The following is a 16,526-nucleotide window of genomic DNA, read 5'->3' on the forward strand; positions in this document are numbered from 1 at the left end:
CCTCGACGCGATGATTGCTGACAGGTTTACCCTCCAGATAAGACCCCCGGATATCGGCGTTGCTGGCCTTGATGCCGACTAACACATCAAGCATCTGCTCGTCGTTTCTAGCATCATGATTTAACGGTCATCTGAGTTGTAGTGGTACCGTGCTGGAGTCATGGGTACGAAACCAGATATTCTTATGATAGACTCGGCCGTGCAAGCGGTTGATGTCGAAAGAAGGCAAGCACTATCACAACAATACAATCTAATTTACTATGATTGTGACTCGACAGCACAATTCATAGAGCGCTTGAAACCTGGCGGTCCATATTCCAAAGTCATGGCAATCGTGCGTAATGGTTGGCACAAGATTGGCAAAATGGCGAATCAGTTTCCCTTCAATTCGAAAGTCGTGCCGCACTTCCCTCCAACATTGCGGATCATTTGCTGCAGTGGCCATGGCTACGATGCTGCAGACATCAAGGAGATCACAGCCCGTCAGATATGGTACTGCAATACACCGAATGCATGTACTGAGGCTGTCGCGAACACGGGCTTGTCTTTGGTTCTGGATACCTTTCGATTTCTGACCTATGCACAGTGGTGTGCGCGGTACGACTGGATGGCGAGTAAGCAACTCGGCATGGAAGCAGTTGATCCCTGCGGACAATCTTTGGGCATCGTGGGCTTGGGAGATATCGGCCTGGCGATCGCACAGAAGTGTGAAGCTGCGCTCGGCATGAACATCCACTATCAAGGCCCAAGACGAAAAGAGACCTCCGAGCGAACCTTGATGAGGCCTGCAGTGTACCACTCAAGTGTGGAGGATATGATCCCCGAGGTCGACTGCATTGTTCTCGCTGCTCCGTACACAGAAGACACGCATCACTTACTGTCCACGATGCAATTCTCACTGGCAAAGAAAGGAGGTCTGAGAGTCGTGAACATTGCGAGAGGCAAGATGATCGACGAGTCAGCACTTCTGGAGGCTCTTGAAAGTAAGAAGGTCGTCGGAGTTGGTCTCGATGTGCATGAAGACGAGCCGAGAGTAAATCCCAAGCTTCGAGAGAATTGGAGAGTGACGCTTCTTCCACATATTGGTGTTTGCTCAGGCACGAGTTGGCACAATTTCGAGAAGACCAACCTAGATAATCTAGAGGCTTTCCTGAAGACCGGGACGCCATTGACACCAATCAACAGTGTCTGATGCCTGAGAACGCTCTTTGGGTCGATGTTGGTCCGTAGAGTGTTGTGACTCAGACTGGGACAAGATATGCGCGGATTATTGTCCAGGCAATGTACAGGTGAATTGGTTCCTTGCAGGCGATGCGAGACTGGCGGCGGCCCGAAGGCACCTACAGTACGCGCACACAAGCTAATAACTCCAAAGGTCCTAATTAAGGGTTACTAGCGCTTCGGGTCTTGCCCTTCTCTATTTGCCCGGTTTCTATGCTGATACCACTCAACACAACCTCTATCTTCATCCTGCAACTGGATGTTCTTTTGCTTCGCCCACTGGGTATTACCACTTGTGCTTTGTCCACCAATCGCATTTACGAAAGGCGCGTGGAGGCTTGTTTTGACAGCCACCCGTAAGTATCGCCTTACAGCGCAGTTCGAATAGGTGACATTGGTCTTGTCTGCTTCAATTGGTTGACGCACAACCCAAGTGTCAGCCTCAACAATTCTTCAACTTGACTGTACTGGCATTCGCGACATCTTCCTCATACTGATAGATTCTGTCGATGACTCTGGCGCTTGTTCCCCTTTCAAGAGCTGAATGCTTTACAGTATTGATCCCTGGGCATGAAATCGAGCCTACCCAAGCTAGGAATCCCAGTTGCTGTCCGCCCTTTACCACTCCGTCGTACCCTCTGACCACACCGGCATTGCAGTCTTTTCCCCGTTGCGGTCCCTTTGAACAGGCATAAGGATGCGTCTGCTACAGATCGATGGACGAGGCGAAATGACGTTGACGGACGATCTGGATAATATGACCCACCCATATGCCATCCTGTCCCACAGTTGGGGCCCCGATCAGAACGAAGTCAGCTTTAGTGATTTGCGCATTGGTTCTGGCAAGAACAAAGATGGCCACAAAAAGATAATGTTTTGTGGCGAGCAGGCCCAAACCCACGGGTTGGAGTACTTTTGGGTTGATACGTGCTGCATCGACAAGTCTAATAATACTGAGCTGTCCGAGGCTATCAATTCGATGTTCCGTTGGTACCGCAATGCGGAGCGATGCTATGTCTGCCTTTCCGATGTCTCGTTCTCCGGCGAGGATGCACGAGGCGCCCAACGTGCATGGGAGCCAGCTTTCCGAAGGAGCCGGTGGTTCAGGCGAGGCTGGACTCTGCAAGAACTCATTGCGCCAGCATCGGTGGAATTCTTTTCGCGAGAGTGGGTGCGTTTGGGCGACAAAGGTTCACTGGAGGACCTGGTCCACGAGATCACCGCAATCCCTGTTGCCGTTTTGAGTGGTACCATGCCTCTAACTGATTTCAGCGTTGATGAACGCTTTGGGTGGGCGGCTAAGCGCAAAACCAAGAAGAAAGAGGACATGGCATACTGCCTACTAGGCATATTCGATGTGTCTATGCCTTTGATATATGGTGAGGAAGATAAAGCATTCGTTAGGCTAAATAGGGAGATCCAGATATCTGCTGTGGGTGAGTGATGACCCCGCTGTCAACGACACAGAATCTGGGGAGCGATCTTGTGATTGTGCAAGCTGATTTCACCAGGACCGATGGGCAACACAAACAATGTACACTGGGGTGTCGACCGCCCTGTCAACAACATGTTCACTGGGCGAGAAGACATCCTTGAAGACCTGGAACAGAAGCTGCGCGAGGCAGCGCGTGCAGGAATGAATGATAAACAGCCTCGTATTGTCATCTCCGGCATGGGTGGTCTGGGGAAAAGTGAGATTTGCTTACAACTCGCGCAGCGTCTCCGGTCATTGTGAGTATGGCAAAATAAAGTCTGCCACGCATAGACACCTAACAGTTGCTCAGGTTCTGGGGTGTTTTCTGGATTGACGTCAGCACTCCTTCTCTTGCACAGAACGGCTTTCTTGGAATCGCCGATCGACTCAAGATTTCTGCGACCACATGGGAGGATGGCCGGCGCGGACTCGCTAATGTACATCAGCGGTGGCTGTTGGTGTTGGATAATGCAGACGACCCAGATCTTGATTATCAAACTTATTTCCCCCCGAGCTCGTATGGAGTGGTTATACTCACCTCGCGCAATGCTGACTGCGAGCAGTACGCAACAGCCGATTTCATTGCTTTGACTCAGCTTGCTCGGGGCGATGCCCAGCATCTTGTCTTCAAGGCTGCCAGAGTTCCGGATGGTGAACGTTCTGCGGTGGAAAATGACGCACGAGCTGTGGCAGCCTTATTAAACTCGCATCCTCTGGCGCTAATTCAGGCTGGTGCTTACGTCGCACACGGTCATTGTACACTGGCAAGATATCCAGAAGTTTTCACTCGATTTCGAAAACGGCTCCTTGCCTTCCGGCCGTTGCAGGTGCAGTCCCGATACGGCGACGTTTATGCATGCTTCCAGGCTTCCATTCAAATCTTGCAATCGAGCGCGACAGCATCGGCACAGGATGCATTGCAGCTTTTGCCATTGTTATCGATGTACGGTACGAGGGAGATTCCTCTACAGCTATTCGAAGCGGCATGGAACGGTGGGCGCAAATTCCTGGCCTTAGGAGACTCTTTGGACAGCCACGACCTCGCTTTGACATCATGGCACGTCTCGCGCTTGCCTGCCTTCATTGACCCCGACAATAATAGCTGGGACCCATTTCGCTTGATTGAAGCAGTGCATACGTTGAGGTCGCTTGCACTAGTCTCGGCTACTGCTCAAGGTGAGCAGATGAGAGTGTCGATGCACCCGCTCCTTCACGCATGGGCGAGAGACTGCCAAGACGAGCAACAACAACATACCTCCTGGGTGTCAGCTAGCTGCATCATTGCGATTTCGAGCAGTGACAGAGAATTCTGGCGAAGTCAGGCGCGACTGCTGCAACCTCATCTTCAGGTGCTATTAGACTGTGACATGCGGTGCATATATGGCTCCGACCGGAGCGTCTCAATTACTGAGATTCTCATCGAGTGTGGATGGACGCTGGAAATGTTACGCGATGACAACAGTCTTCTCAGACTGACAGATCGATTATGCGCCCACCATCAACTTTCGAGAGTAGTTGTGAAAGAAGAATGGCTCTCGCTCTACCAGCTCCGTGGCAGTGCTCTTCTTCATCACGGTAAGTTCAAGGATAGTATTGTGGTGTTAGAACAGATCGCGAAGATCCGGGAAAGACTTGTGGACGACCATCCTGATCGGGTGAAATCGCAGCACGATCTGGCCAGGGCCTACGTTTCGAATGGGCAGGTCAATCAGGCGATCACGCTATTAGAACACCTGAACCGGATCCAAGAGAAACTGGCGGAAGACCATCCCAATCGATTGGCCTCGCAGCACGAGTTGGCCGCCGCATACCGGGTGAAGGGGCAGATCGTCGAGGCCATCAAGATCCTGGAAGATGTGGTACGAATCGAAAGCGAGGATTTACCGAAAAACCAACCAAACCGATTAGCATCACAGCACGAGTTAGCCTGCGCATATGTCGCTATAGGGCAGATTAGCGAGGCGATCCCACGCCTGGAATATGTAGCTCAGATCAAGGAGGAGCTGACAGAGGACCATCCCAGTCGATTAGTCACCCAGCACGAGTTGGCCTATGCATACCTGAAAAACGCGCGGGTTGAGGAGGCGATTGTACTCCTAGAGCATGTGGTGCGAATGCAAGAAAGCTTAGCGGAAGACCATCCTCTCCGACCCGCATCGCAAGGGCTATTAGCCTGTGCATACCAGGAGAGCGGGCAGGTCGAAAAGGCAGCCAGGCTTCTGACAGCAGGGACACGACCTAGAGAAAGGCTGGAAAAGGACAAGAAATCCACTCATGTCGGCTTTACCCAGCGAAACCCTGACAGCTCACCGGCCGTCGATCCCAGCATGTGCAGTCCATCACACAACGCTTCTGAGAGCCTGGTCAGCCAGGTTGTAAATTTGCAATCCACCAGCGATCTGACCCACCACCAGGTCCTACGAAGGACGAACCGCTGATGTCGTCTGGAACACCAGTGTATTCAGAGGGCGGAGGCGGTTGAGGTGACGGTCAACGCAGTCGTTGGGGGCATGGAAGAACTTTTCCAAGACCACCTGAATCAATTCGTGATGACCCATTCGGGAGCTGAAGAGTAGCAGATGTTTGGCAGGGAGCCTTGATTGACCATCAGCGAGGTCTACAATGTCCCCGCCGGAAAGAACTATTATACACGTGCTAACGCTCTGACAAGATCAGCAACTGGTCCACAAATGCACGCCGACGACTGAAGTTGAAACGGGAATGGGCAAGAGTCGTCAAAATCGAAACCAGGGAATTCCCACTCAAGATGCCTAACGGTATCTCTGTCCGAAAGAGTCACTTCAAGTCAGTCCTCGGAGGTGAGCGAGCGTCGTGTCTCTGATTGGCGGAGGGAACCAGATCAACGTACAAATGTCGAGAGTTTGATGCAGCTTACATCGTCGATATATCGTGCAATCATTATCCTACCACTGCATTTCTAGTCCTTCTTGTCATCAGAGAGGCCTTCCTGCGACCCCGGAATGCGGGGTGAGATGAGACACTCAAGTATCATTGTCCAGGCGTAGCTGTAGTGCGTCACATGGCCAGTCATGCTGGATCATCCGGGCAATGTGCATCTGACTTGGTACCCTGCGGGAGATTTCATCACCGTAGGTGTCCTGAGATCGGCAGACATACGTAGGCGACGTCGCCGACAATGAAGGCTAGGCTTCTTCTTCGCACGTGCCCACTCGTTTCGTGTGTACTTTATACTGATGACAGTGGAGTTCTACCGAGGTACTTTTGTTCTCGACGACACGCCATCCCAAATTCCGGCAGTTTCTAACAGCGACACAGCTGGTGGCCGAATCTATCAAACCATCCTACTCCTCGCTTGCAGTCGAAAAGTTTCTATCCTCACAATGAGTTCTGAGCACACCCTGCCGGTTAAAAAGTTATCCCTTTCACAACCGTCACTGGCCGAATTGGCCACGAGCATCTCCGCAGGTCTTTCCACCAACTTCGCCTCGTCATCATGTACCGTCGAGACACCGCCGGACCTCACTCTCGCTCCGTTCCATTTGGCAGGCCCCGGGCTAACAGGCTCGACTCGCGTCGCCGAGGTGGGCGACCGATCATACCTGGTCAAACGCGACCTCAGCAGGAAATACGACCTGAGGGCCATTGCGCGACAAGTCGACATGAATCCTGCCACGGGCCTCCTGATCGGTGCCGGCGCCGGTCCTTTCTTTGTCCTGGGCCAGAACTCTGAGTTGATGCCCAATTTCGCCTATGGCATTGCGGCCGGCGGGTCAGATGCGGAGTCGGTTCGCAACCGCACATACTACGCCAAGTTGACACCGGACGGGTCTGTGCAATGCTCTCCGTTGTCTTCAACGTCGAAATTCGGTCTCATGAGCAACCTATTCTGCTCCGACGGGAAAGTTGGGCCCTGCTTGCACATCAGGGCCAAGTCCCGTACGAGCGCGCTCAATTTCACCGAAACCATCCAGCAGGCACTGAAGACGTCGTTTGGGGACAAATTGATCTCCCTCGGCGGCGTGTTCTTGATCACGTCTGGAACGGTCAATGTCCACGTCATGCCCGATTTTCCAGCGCAGCCGTTCAAGGACCCCGCCGCTGTGGCAAAGTGGCTAGAGCACTTCAATGTTGACACTGGCGACGGCAACCCCCTGGTATGTCTGAGCGTCCTGCATTCCGGTGACGATGGCGGTTGGGGTCTGAGAATGGAACATACGCATTGCTTTAGCGAGTCTGGCGATTCCCACACGGACAAAGGAGGCCACTATCACTACGATGTGGACGACACGAAGGACAGAGTTGAGTATCATGCGTGGTTTAATGTTGCGGAATACGTGTATCGGGTTGACCATCCAGCTCCACGTCAACACCCACCAGACACGCTTTGAGGTAGCTCACCCTTGGGCGGGCATGGTCGCGAGACGCACCTACCATTCCATCTTTGTGTCCTTCTTCTCACCACCTCCCTCCTCCAAAGCCCTGGCAACAGATTTCGCGTCAGTCTTGGTCCCCGTGAAATTCTCCCAAATCCCCTTTCCAAACTTCCTGAACGACTCCGCCATGCCATTATTGATCGTCAGATTGTACTCCATCTCCGACAGATTGAACGGGAAGACCTGCCCACCAACCGTCACGCTGCGGCTCGGAATGTCAATCGTGATATCCTCACCTTCCTTGGCCGCTTCGAAGAAAGCATCGTCCGACACCGTTATGCCTAACAGTCCGAGACTCGGTTGATTGCGGCCAAATATGAAGGCGAAGGAACGTGCCAACACGGCTTTGACGCCGGCGCCTATTGACCGTAGTCAGTCTACGACACCTTGGATGCACAGGCTAAAGATGTACCTTTCAGAGCTGAGACTGCGCACTCACGACTCGACCCGACACCAAACGCGTGCCCGGCCACGACAATCTGTTGGCCTCCTTTGACTTTGGCGCGGAACTCAGGATGGGTATGCTCGAGGACGTGGTGGCCGAAGTCTTCATCCGTGACGCATGTGGTCAGTGTTGGCCCGGGAGCTAGCTATCGGTGTGTCAGTGCCTTGCGCCTCTTCCCTCGAAAGCTGTCCAAACATACCGCGTCAGTATCGATAAAATCTCCCAATGTCACGACTTTGCTCGATATCTTATCGAGCCTTTTCTGTGGACCTTCCTTCCCGAGCTCTATCCTTGTGTCAGCAGCGGTCGTCGATTCAATCGATCGTCCCGGCTTCGACGTCAAATCAGGCTCGACGTATTCGATCGGGGCATAGCTCATGCCAGCCAATGGACTGTACCGCCTGAAGAAATCGAGGTCGATATCCCTCAAGAATTCGGCCGGACTGGTGATCGTGAGGCTGAAACTGGAAGCAGCGCATACAATGGCCGTCGTAACGTGCCCGAAGGCGCCTATTGCGCGTTAGTCTTTAACTCTGGCACAGCAGACCAAACTCGTCCACCTTTCCCCATGCGATTCTGAAAATTGCGATTCTGCGAGCTCAACCATGTCTCTCCCTCATTCGCCTTTTCCGCTGAGAGGCCCACGCAGAAAGAGCACCCAGGAAGTCCACGAGTGAACCCCGCAGCCTCGTAAACCTCTAAGAGTCCAAGCTCCTTCAACCTCTCAAGCACAGGCAGCGATCCGGGAACATAATGTCGCTTCCCCTTCGCGATCGGCAAACCCTTGTCCAATCCAACCTTCAGCACGAGCGCAGCAAGGACGAGTTCTTCTTCAGTCGTTGTACAAGCGCCAATGAACACGCCGTCCAGCTCGAGACCTGCCTTTTTCGAGACAGGAACCACGTCGTCTGGATTCGGGTACACAGCGACCGAAGCTTCGACTCTCGCCAGGTCAATAGTATACTTTCCAGCATACCCAGCGTCGGCGTCAGGCTTAAAGTACAGCGACTTTTGGCGGTTCGCTTTCCGTCGCCGTCGCGCGATATAATCGCGAGTAATGCTGTCGGGCACGAAAATGCCGCTGATAGCTCCGAACTCAGTGCACATGTTGCAGATGGCAAACCGGGCATCACACGACAAATACTTGAGCCCGTCACCAGTGAATTCAACGATCCGCTCAGCAGCAACGGTATTGCGCTTGAGCTCTCCCAGAATATTCAAAATCACGTCCTTGCCGGTCATACCCACCCCGGGCTTGCCGACCAGCTCGATGGAGATGGACTCCGGGATCCTGAACCACGTCTCACCCAAAGCCAGAGCCATCATGACATCCGCGGTGCCCAGGCCGAGTGACAACGAGCCGACCGCTCCTCCTGAACAGGTGTGCGAGTCGGATCCGATTGCAAGCATTCCTGGTTCGACTCGTTCTCGCACAAATTCAGTATGCATGATGGTGTAATTCATGCCCTGATACTCGGTCATTTTGAACTCGTTCTTAGCCTTTTCGGCGACGTCTAGGAATGATTTGATCTTGGGGTTGGATGCGAGAGCTGGATGGTAGACATGATCGCCCGCCAGCCAAAAACGGTCGTTTCGCCAGATCCCGGGAGATCCCAGTTCTTTGTGCGTCCGATCCATGCCCTGCCATGACAATTCTGATGCCAGGATCCAGTCAACGCCCACTCTCACCACGTCACCTGCTTTGAGGCCATGCGTAGACTTTTCGCCAATCACATGCTGGGCGAAGATCTTTTCTGCTAGTGTCATAGGTCTGGTTCCTGGAGCAGGGGCGTTGAGAAATGACAGATAGTCTCGCGCCCGTTCTCGTGAAGTGATTGCATTCAACCAGGCTTCAACCAAGAAGACGGCTTCGGCCTCATGATGAGCAGACGCTTGGGCGCCTTCAGTCAAGCCGAGTCCTCCGAAACTTGGACTGTCAACCACTTTGTCATAAACTTGCTGTAAAGCTTCTGCTTCGGCAGGTTTGTCTGCCTCTGTCAATGCAGAGATATAGCAACTCAGAGTTCCAGGGATGGTGTCTGCCGTCCTTGAAGAATCGAACACCAAGTCATCTGGTCGTACTCTCCTCGTCTGAGACAGCAGGCGTTGCAGCTTTGTTTTGAAGTCATCAACTCCAGGACCCAAGATGGATTGTGCGAGCTGTCCTTCTTCAGGGCTTAGGACATTTTTCTGAGACTCTGTTGCTAAGGCCATGTTGCGAGCTGCTGCGTGGATGTCGGGAGGCAAGTTCGGAGGCTACGTGTTGCATATTTATCGACCATGGAAGGCCTCAATATTTGCTTCCGATGGCCCAATGAGGAGGCATCCAAACGTCATTAGCATTATGGACACCAATTGAATATGGTGGTGGTGGTGGTGGTGGTGGTATACGTGACATGTAGCGATTTAGGAAAGGGTGCATTGTTAGTTTGGGCCGATCTGAGGAGCCATCTCCGCACTTCGGCGCGAGCATCGGATATGGAGGTCGATGTCGGCTCTGACCCGCCCGGCATCGAGATGAGTGAATTAGTATTCCCCGCAAATCGGGACGCACCTGTAGAGGCACAGGCGGGCTTTAATAGATCTGAGTGAGTCTTCTGCTGGAGGTTCTTGCGAGTATGCCATTTGCTTGACCTACCATTTCTGTGTTATACGAAGAACGCAACAAAACTCAAGACCGCAATAATCATGGGTTCCATCGTCGCAACCACTGCTCAGAAGAGTCGAGCAAAAGCCTGCTCGCCTTTGAGCGGTGCAGCACGTCTTCGAGAGATGTTGAAGGATCGGTCAAAAGTCGTGGTATGCCCTGGCGTCTTCGACGGATTGAGTGCCCGCGTGGCTCTTTCAATGGGGTTTGACGCCTTGTACATGGTGAGTGTGTAGTCCCTGGAATACCACTCGTTACTAAGCCAAGTAGACAGGAGCAGGCACTTCCATGTCAAGACTCGGTTGGGCAGATTTGGGCATAGCACACCTGACCGACATGAGAGAAAATGCAGAGATGATCGCATCGCTCGACCCGGATGTTCCTCTGATTGCAGATGCAGACACCGGATATGGCGGGCCCATCATGGTAACAAGAACGGTCACTCAGTATGCCCGCTCGGGCGTTGCGGCGTTGCATATCGAAGACCAGGTACAAGAAAAGAGGTGCGGACATCTCTTGGGCAAAGAAATCGTGGACCGCGAAGTCTACTATAGCCGACTCCGAGCTGCAGTGGCGGCGCGAGATGCGTTGCAGTCCGACATTGTCATTATCGCTCGAACAGATTCGTTGCAAACATATGGCTTTGAGGAAGCAATCGGGCGTCTGCAGGAAGCGGTCAAGATCGGAGTCGATGTCGTCTTCCTCGAAGCTCTTCGAAGCAAAGAGGAAATGGCAAAGGTATGCAAAATCATGGGAGACATTCCGGTGCTGCTCAATGTCGTTCCAAATGGTGTGACTCCTGAATTGTCGATCGAAGAAGCACGGCAGATCGGCTTTCGAATCATGATCTTTCCAGGAGTTTGCCTTGGTCCGGTGGTCAAAACTGTCGCTCATGAGCTTGGGGTTCTGCAGAAGACCGGAAAGATTTCTCCATCAGATGCTTCGAACAGCCCCAAGGAAGTCTTCAATCTCTGCGGCTTGCAAGAATGCATCAAAATTGATCAGGAGGCTGGAGGAAAAGCGTATGCCACTGTTGGCAACTGAGCACAACACGATGACCACAAAAAGGGTGACAATGTTCCTGAGAAGTCAGTAGACCGCCCCATGGCTTAGTGCAGCTCTGTCCTCTGCATGTCCGTAGTGACCTTTGTTGATGTCTCTCGCAGCGGCAGACGGTTTCAACGCAACCGCAAGCCTGATGGTCAACGCACCTCATTTGAAGTCAGCAGAGTGCTGCGCGAATTGTGGCACAAGACTGATGGCCGCTTTTCATTCATGTCCTCATAGGTATATGTACATTCCAACGCCAAATGATGCTGGAGTATCGAACAACGCTCTTGAAGTGTTTTAACAATTACCAACTTGCTTTCTTGACGCCCGGAAGGTTTCCTTCGAGAGCATTCATACGGAATTGATACTGCAAGTTGGACAAGGTTAGCCGAGTGCATACTCCCATGGGTATATGATATTTGACATACACGACCCATTCTGAAGGCTCTGAAGACACCTCTTGCCACGCCTCCCATAACGCATCTATTCTTTATTTGTGTCGGTCGGGTGTAGCAGTGCATCTGTTGTAATTGAAGCTGGGCTTTTGTTCGCATCGCGCCTGGGAGGGAAGTGTTGCGAATGATGTACCGCAGTGCTTGCCTGAAGTAGCAAAATGTGTTAGCCATCATCATCTACAGGCGTCACCGCATCACTTCTCTCAGCGAAGACCAGGTGGTGCTGATTCTTACCTTTGAGGTTCGAATTGCTCGTAGTTCTTCCGTTTGGTGTGGTCGCGAATGATTTTGATGTTGATGAAGCCGCCCAAGTCGAGCTTCTTTGCCCGAAGCGAAGACATGTCACTAGCTGACAAGCCGGAGTGAGCGCCTGCAGCTTTGAATGCAGATGTTTGTACTTTGATATCTGGTGAACATCAAGTCGGCCGCAGACAAATGACCTTTCGCGAAGCTTGGCAAGTCACGTGACCAGACCTTTAATGAAGCCAATTATTCCAGGGTCCGAACATCTTCAGCCTTTCCTGGCCAGGAGACTTTAGTCTGAGCCCGCGCTCGGTCTATCAATGCGACCCAAGCTCTGCCCAACAGTGCTCAAGAGCAACTTATAATGGCTCGAGGCACCAGTGCGGCGGGTAGACTTGATCCCTGTGGACGCTATTAGTACCGCCGCTTTTAGAGAGTTTCTTCCTTCGATGCCAAGATCGCTCCCGCTCCTCCTTCAAGTCCCTTGCATCAAGGTTCGCAAGCTTAAGACCAGTTGGACGGCCAGGTCATATTCGACCTCCCTTTACCGGTAGCTGGGTTGATGTCGGAAGCGCCACTGGAAACGATTTCGGAGTCCATGATAACTCTGGAGGGGCTGCTTGAGTCACGATTGGGCTGTAGCAACAGCGCTGGGATCCTGATCGCCTTGAACTTTACTTGTCTTCCGAATATCCCATTCTTCGGCTTTACGGACTATAGCATGATCGATAGTCGTGCTTTAGCACCTGTAGATGTTATCGTCCGAGACGACTGAAGTAGGTATAGCTAAGTAGGCGCAGACGTGGTGATCTCCAGACTCCCTGTGATGTTTTTCCATAGCAGACTCACGGTAACTCAGCCCTTTCAGCGGACGCGCATCCTCCGCGCCTGCTCTAAAGACATTTTAGACTGATGCTTCCGACAATACTGGATATCTACGAAGAAGTCCAACTCGCTCCCACCTACCCTAAATTCTGGAGGTCCGCGTTCAATCCGGATAGAAACAAGCAAAGCGTAGCTCGACATAACTCGGCCCAGCCACGCACCAAGCTCAAACCAGAAAGCTTACCACTAGTTAAGCCCTGGGCTACACTCAATCTGTGGGGGCGGCCTCGATCCGCCAGTGAGGTTCCCCAAACCTGTCACAAGGCAGCCCTGGACATGCAGCATCCGACATCGCCGACGCAGAGCTTCGTCAGATCTGAACGACACCCATCGACCACGTGCAAGCTCAACGGCTACGCATTGGGCACATTCCAGGAATCTTGGCAGGAACAGGCACCGTTTGCTTGAGATCTCAGCATCATTGGGCTGTGATCAACACCACGTTCCTCCCTGTTGTGTGGGTGCGATGCGATGCTTACAGCTTAGCCAACCGACATGCTGCAGAGCCTTATAAACCTCGCGAATGAAGCTATCTTATCTTGAATTTTTCTCGATCTGATCTGGTGAGAATCTCTTGGTAGGTCACAACATCATTACTGTTCTTCAGTGCTCGTCAGTATGCATTGCTCTCGTTTGTTCCTCTTGTCGGCTCTGAGTAGCTGTACCTGTCAGCTCGCATATGCCCAGAGCTCAAGCTCTCAGGTACTGGCCTACACTGTCCCTGCTGGCTTCCCAACCAGTCTATTTCCCGCATACTACATCCCCCCATCGCCAACGCGAGAAGTAAGTCGAGATATCTGATCTGACAACAATTCTAACCAAGATTCCAGCCACAACCCATCCTTTATGACTCGACACTGAACTACACCTTCCCTTTTTCATTGACCGACCCCTACAACATTCCCCAGATCGACGAGGATCCGGTCTACTACCCAACTCCGCTGTACACGGTGACCAACACGACCGCACTGATTGCCAATGCCACCAGCCAACTGAGTGCCATCCTCGCGGCAAACGGGACCAACTGCACCAAGTGTATGTCAGCATTGGAAGTCGGCCAATATGTCGCTCAGCGCGCTCCTTCACTGGTGCCAGACTTGCTAGTCGAGCTTTGCATTAGCACCAAATTCTCTTCAAATGCCACATGCACCGACAACTATCAAGCGGGAAGCTTTGGCGCTATCTGGACTCAAATCCTTGCTCTAGCCAACGTGTCGGGATCTGATGGTCACTACATCTGTAACTCACTCAGCAGCACCTTCTGCTCAGCTCCTTATACTCTCCCATCCAATACCACCGCTTACTTTGGTGCGAAGCCCGCCAATATCACGGTCCCGAAAGCCAGCGGCAACCGCGTCAAGGTCCTTCACATGAGCGATATCCATATCGACCCTCGATATGCAGTCGCATCTGAAGCCAACTGCTCCAGTGGTCTTTGCTGTCGCGCCAATGCCGCAAGCACTTCAGGACAGGTCACTCTTCCAGCGCCTCTCCATGGCTCTTTCAAATGCGACAGTCCTTACTTCCTCATCACTTCGGCCCTCGAATCGATTGCACCATTGACGGGAACCACTCACAACAACCAATCACAGGACGACCAGTTCGCATGGAGCATCTACACTGGTGATTTGGTTTCTCATGAAAGCCAGAATGAGTTGTCCCGCAACTATACCATGTACGCCGAGTGGTCCATCTACCATATGCTCAAAGCATACATTCCCAGTGGACCCATTTTCCCCGTTCTAGGGAATCACGACAGTAATCCCGAAGCCATTGACTCCCCCCACTCATTGCCCGGAAACCTTGGTCAACAACAATCCTGGAATTACGACCACGTTTCCGCGCTCTGGCAACAGAACGGATGGATCAGCGCTGACGCTGCGAACGAAGCCCGCATGCACTACGCTGCTTACAGTATCAATCATCCCACATATCCTAAGTTGAGGATCATCACTCTCAATACTGACTTCTGGTACAAGTCAAACTACTTGAACTTCATGTGAGTTGTTACCGTGTTACTAAAGCGAGATCTAATCCATGCACAGCAACACCACCAATCCCGACGTCAGCGGCAACCTGATGTTCCTTGCCACCGAGCTCCAAGACGCCGAAAACAAGGGTGAAAGAGTCTGGATCATTGGACACGTCTTGACCGGCTGGGATGGATCCAACCCTATTCCCAACCCCACCGGTACGTTACTAGTCATCGGGGACTAGTTCTACAGACTAACATAATTTCAGATCTCTTCTACCAGATCATCGACCGCTACTCTCCTCATGTCATTGCGGAAATCTTCTTCGGCCACACTCACGAAGACGAATTCATGATCTACTATGCCAACAATGGTACCGTGCAAGATGCCGCCCACGCCCTTGCCGTCGGCTGGATCGGACCTAGCGTCACCACTCTCACCAATCTGAACAGCGGCTACCGCATGTATGAAGTCGACACGGGCGATTTCTCCATCTACAACGCCTACACCTATTACACCAACGTCAGTACCTTCACCACTCTGAACACCACCCACTCCGGACCGACATGGAAGTTCGAGTACTCCACCAGAGACGCATATCCAATTGGATGGCCCACCACAGCGCCCTTGAACGCCACTTACTGGCACCAAGTCACCGAAGCCATGGCCGCCAACCACTCTCTCGTCAGCAAGTTCAACACATTCGAAGGTAAATCCAGCGTCAAGTCTCCCAACTGCACGAGCAATGCCTGTGCTGAGGCCAAGATCTGCTACATGCGCAGCGGAAGCGTGGCTCTCGGCGCGCAGTGTCCTCAAGGGTAAGTGTCCCTGCCCATTACAGGCACCTTGTCAACGGCCATGCTAACTCACCATCTTAGATTCGGCTCAGTCCAGAGCGCCTTTACCGGCAAGAACTTCTAAGCATCGAGACGGCGCGTGGGCATGTATCAACACCACGACACATGTTGTAAAAGCAAAAGGCCCACAAGGGTAAAAAAGGCGAAGAAAAATAATGAGAATGGTAATGATAATCACATAGTATATCTGGCCACTTTGACCCTTCTGTACACTCCTTCAACACTTTTTCAAGATGATCATGCTTTCCACTTCTCTCTACTTGCTCAACCTCAACCTTTCACTCAGCTTATATTCTGCACCTCACTCACTGCAAACCATGACATGTACATCGGATTCCAGTCATGTTGAGAGTGACTCTGTAGTCCTCAGACCTCTTCTGGCGCCGTTTTCCATCACCAACAATTGCCCCATGTGACCATGTACCGCCTGTGAATGACTTTGACATGGCGTATCACTGCCTCACGTTGTCATTTCGTTGACTTGGTCACCCTTCCCAAACACATCGTTCGTCATGGTTCGCATATAAATCCACCATCCAACTTCTTGCTTTCATCCTCCCTCATAGCCTCGACCTGATCATCGCCTCATCCATCGCGCGGTTCAACCAGTTCACAGTCCGCGCACAACTAGCTCAGATGATATACCAGCTTAGGAGCTCACAAGTTCAAAGCCATCCTTAAGGGCAGCACTTCTCCAAGGCGCCAGTCCTGCCTAACCTCGGTCACTCAAGCAAACCCACATCGAGGCGTTCCTCAATCATCGTGTTTGATCAAGAAGATGTGCAACACAGGCCCAGCCCGCAAATGGTGCAGATCCTGCGGCACGCACTTCGCCACAGACTACAAGCATAAGACTCTCTG

At 52.3% G+C, this 16,526-nt stretch overlaps 8 protein-coding genes across 8 annotated transcripts; 6 read left to right on the forward strand and 2 right to left on the reverse strand.

Moving 5' to 3' along the window:
- The first annotated feature begins 1 nt into the window (after position 1).
- Positions 2-1,555, forward strand: EDD37DRAFT_25919 (D-isomer specific 2-hydroxyacid dehydrogenase). Its single transcript, XM_062810791.1, has one exon. It carries the CDS (start codon positions 161-163, stop codon positions 1,190-1,192), a length of 1,032 nt encoding a protein of 343 aa, XP_062674805.1. The 5' UTR covers positions 2-160; the 3' UTR covers positions 1,193-1,555.
- Positions 1,544-2,670, forward strand: EDD37DRAFT_26018 (heterokaryon incompatibility protein-domain-containing protein). Its single transcript, XM_062810811.1, has one exon. The coding sequence runs from the start codon at positions 1,919-1,921 to the stop codon at positions 2,663-2,665; it is 747 nt and encodes a 248-aa protein (XP_062674806.1). The 5' UTR covers positions 1,544-1,918; the 3' UTR covers positions 2,666-2,670.
- EDD37DRAFT_25984 (P-loop containing nucleoside triphosphate hydrolase protein) lies at positions 2,613-5,411 on the forward strand. Its single transcript, XM_062810804.1, has 3 exons — positions 2,613-2,952; positions 3,006-5,310; positions 5,367-5,411. Exons 1-2 carry the CDS (start codon positions 2,738-2,740, stop codon positions 5,131-5,133), a joined length of 2,343 nt encoding a protein of 780 aa, XP_062674807.1. The 5' UTR covers positions 2,613-2,737; the 3' UTR covers positions 5,134-5,310; positions 5,367-5,411.
- A 408-nt stretch (positions 5,412-5,819) lies between these two features.
- Positions 5,820-7,471, forward strand: EDD37DRAFT_615554 (uncharacterized protein). Its single transcript, XM_062815607.1, has 2 exons — positions 5,820-7,293; positions 7,347-7,471. Exon 1 carries the CDS (start codon positions 5,911-5,913, stop codon positions 7,063-7,065), a length of 1,155 nt encoding a protein of 384 aa, XP_062674808.1. The 5' UTR covers positions 5,820-5,910; the 3' UTR covers positions 7,066-7,293; positions 7,347-7,471.
- EDD37DRAFT_644702 (aconitase family protein) lies at positions 7,105-9,769 on the reverse strand (the record flags this gene model as incomplete). Its single annotated transcript, XM_062817539.1, has 4 exons — positions 7,105-7,469; positions 7,523-7,700; positions 7,755-8,065; positions 8,116-9,769. The coding sequence occupies 4 exons, from the start codon at positions 9,767-9,769 to the stop codon at positions 7,105-7,107; spliced, it is 2,508 nt and encodes an 835-aa protein (XP_062674809.1).
- A 237-nt stretch (positions 9,770-10,006) lies between these two features.
- On the forward strand, positions 10,007-11,325 carry EDD37DRAFT_26096 (oxaloacetase-like protein). Its single transcript, XM_062810821.1, has 2 exons — positions 10,007-10,426; positions 10,473-11,325. Exons 1-2 carry the CDS (start codon positions 10,244-10,246, stop codon positions 11,244-11,246), a joined length of 957 nt encoding a protein of 318 aa, XP_062674810.1. The 5' UTR covers positions 10,007-10,243; the 3' UTR covers positions 11,247-11,325.
- A 231-nt stretch (positions 11,326-11,556) lies between these two features.
- Positions 11,557-12,048, reverse strand: EDD37DRAFT_644704 (30S ribosomal protein S14; the record flags this gene model as incomplete). Its single annotated transcript, XM_062817540.1, has 3 exons — positions 11,557-11,619; positions 11,681-11,852; positions 11,942-12,048. The coding sequence occupies 3 exons, from the start codon at positions 12,046-12,048 to the stop codon at positions 11,557-11,559; spliced, it is 342 nt and encodes a 113-aa protein (XP_062674811.1).
- Positions 12,049-13,411: 1,363 nt separating this feature from the next.
- On the forward strand, positions 13,412-15,881 carry EDD37DRAFT_585202 (sphingomyelin phosphodiesterase). Its single transcript, XM_062814448.1, has 5 exons — positions 13,412-13,618; positions 13,666-14,834; positions 14,881-15,026; positions 15,077-15,626; positions 15,687-15,881. The coding sequence occupies exons 1-5, from the start codon at positions 13,454-13,456 to the stop codon at positions 15,727-15,729; spliced, it is 2,073 nt and encodes a 690-aa protein (XP_062674812.1). The 5' UTR covers positions 13,412-13,453; the 3' UTR covers positions 15,730-15,881.
- Positions 15,882-16,526: the final 645 nt, after the last annotated feature.

Source organism: Exophiala viscosa (genome assembly GCF_022695815.1).
Source record: "Exophiala viscosa unplaced genomic scaffold EDD37scaffold_1, whole genome shotgun sequence".
Lineage (NCBI taxonomy): Eukaryota > Fungi > Ascomycota > Eurotiomycetes > Chaetothyriales > Herpotrichiellaceae > Exophiala > Exophiala viscosa.

Excerpts from the sequence above, each read along its gene's own strand:
- EDD37DRAFT_25919 (XM_062810791.1), top strand. The coding sequence starts at position 161 with ATGGGTACGAAACCAGATATTCTTATGATAGACTCGGCCGTGCAAGCG.
- EDD37DRAFT_26018 (XM_062810811.1), top strand. The coding sequence starts at position 1,919 with ATGCGTCTGCTACAGATCGATGGACGAGGCGAAATGACGTTGACGGAC.
- EDD37DRAFT_25984 (XM_062810804.1), top strand. The coding sequence starts at position 2,738 with ATGGGCAACACAAACAATGTACACTGGGGTGTCGACCGCCCTGTCAAC. Across the intron at positions 2,953-3,005 it reads GCGCAGCGTCTCCGGTCATT|GTTCTGGGGTGTTTTCTGGA; the intron begins GTGAGTATGGCA and ends ACAGTTGCTCAG.
- EDD37DRAFT_615554 (XM_062815607.1), top strand. The coding sequence starts at position 5,911 with ATGACAGTGGAGTTCTACCGAGGTACTTTTGTTCTCGACGACACGCCA.
- EDD37DRAFT_26096 (XM_062810821.1), top strand. The coding sequence starts at position 10,244 with ATGGGTTCCATCGTCGCAACCACTGCTCAGAAGAGTCGAGCAAAAGCC. Across the intron at positions 10,427-10,472 it reads GGTTTGACGCCTTGTACATG|ACAGGAGCAGGCACTTCCAT; the intron begins GTGAGTGTGTAG and ends TAAGCCAAGTAG.
- EDD37DRAFT_585202 (XM_062814448.1), top strand. The coding sequence starts at position 13,454 with ATGCATTGCTCTCGTTTGTTCCTCTTGTCGGCTCTGAGTAGCTGTACC. Across the intron at positions 14,835-14,880 it reads TCAAACTACTTGAACTTCAT|CAACACCACCAATCCCGACG; the intron begins GTGAGTTGTTAC and ends ATCCATGCACAG. Across the intron at positions 15,027-15,076 it reads CCCTATTCCCAACCCCACCG|ATCTCTTCTACCAGATCATC; the intron begins GTACGTTACTAG and ends ACATAATTTCAG.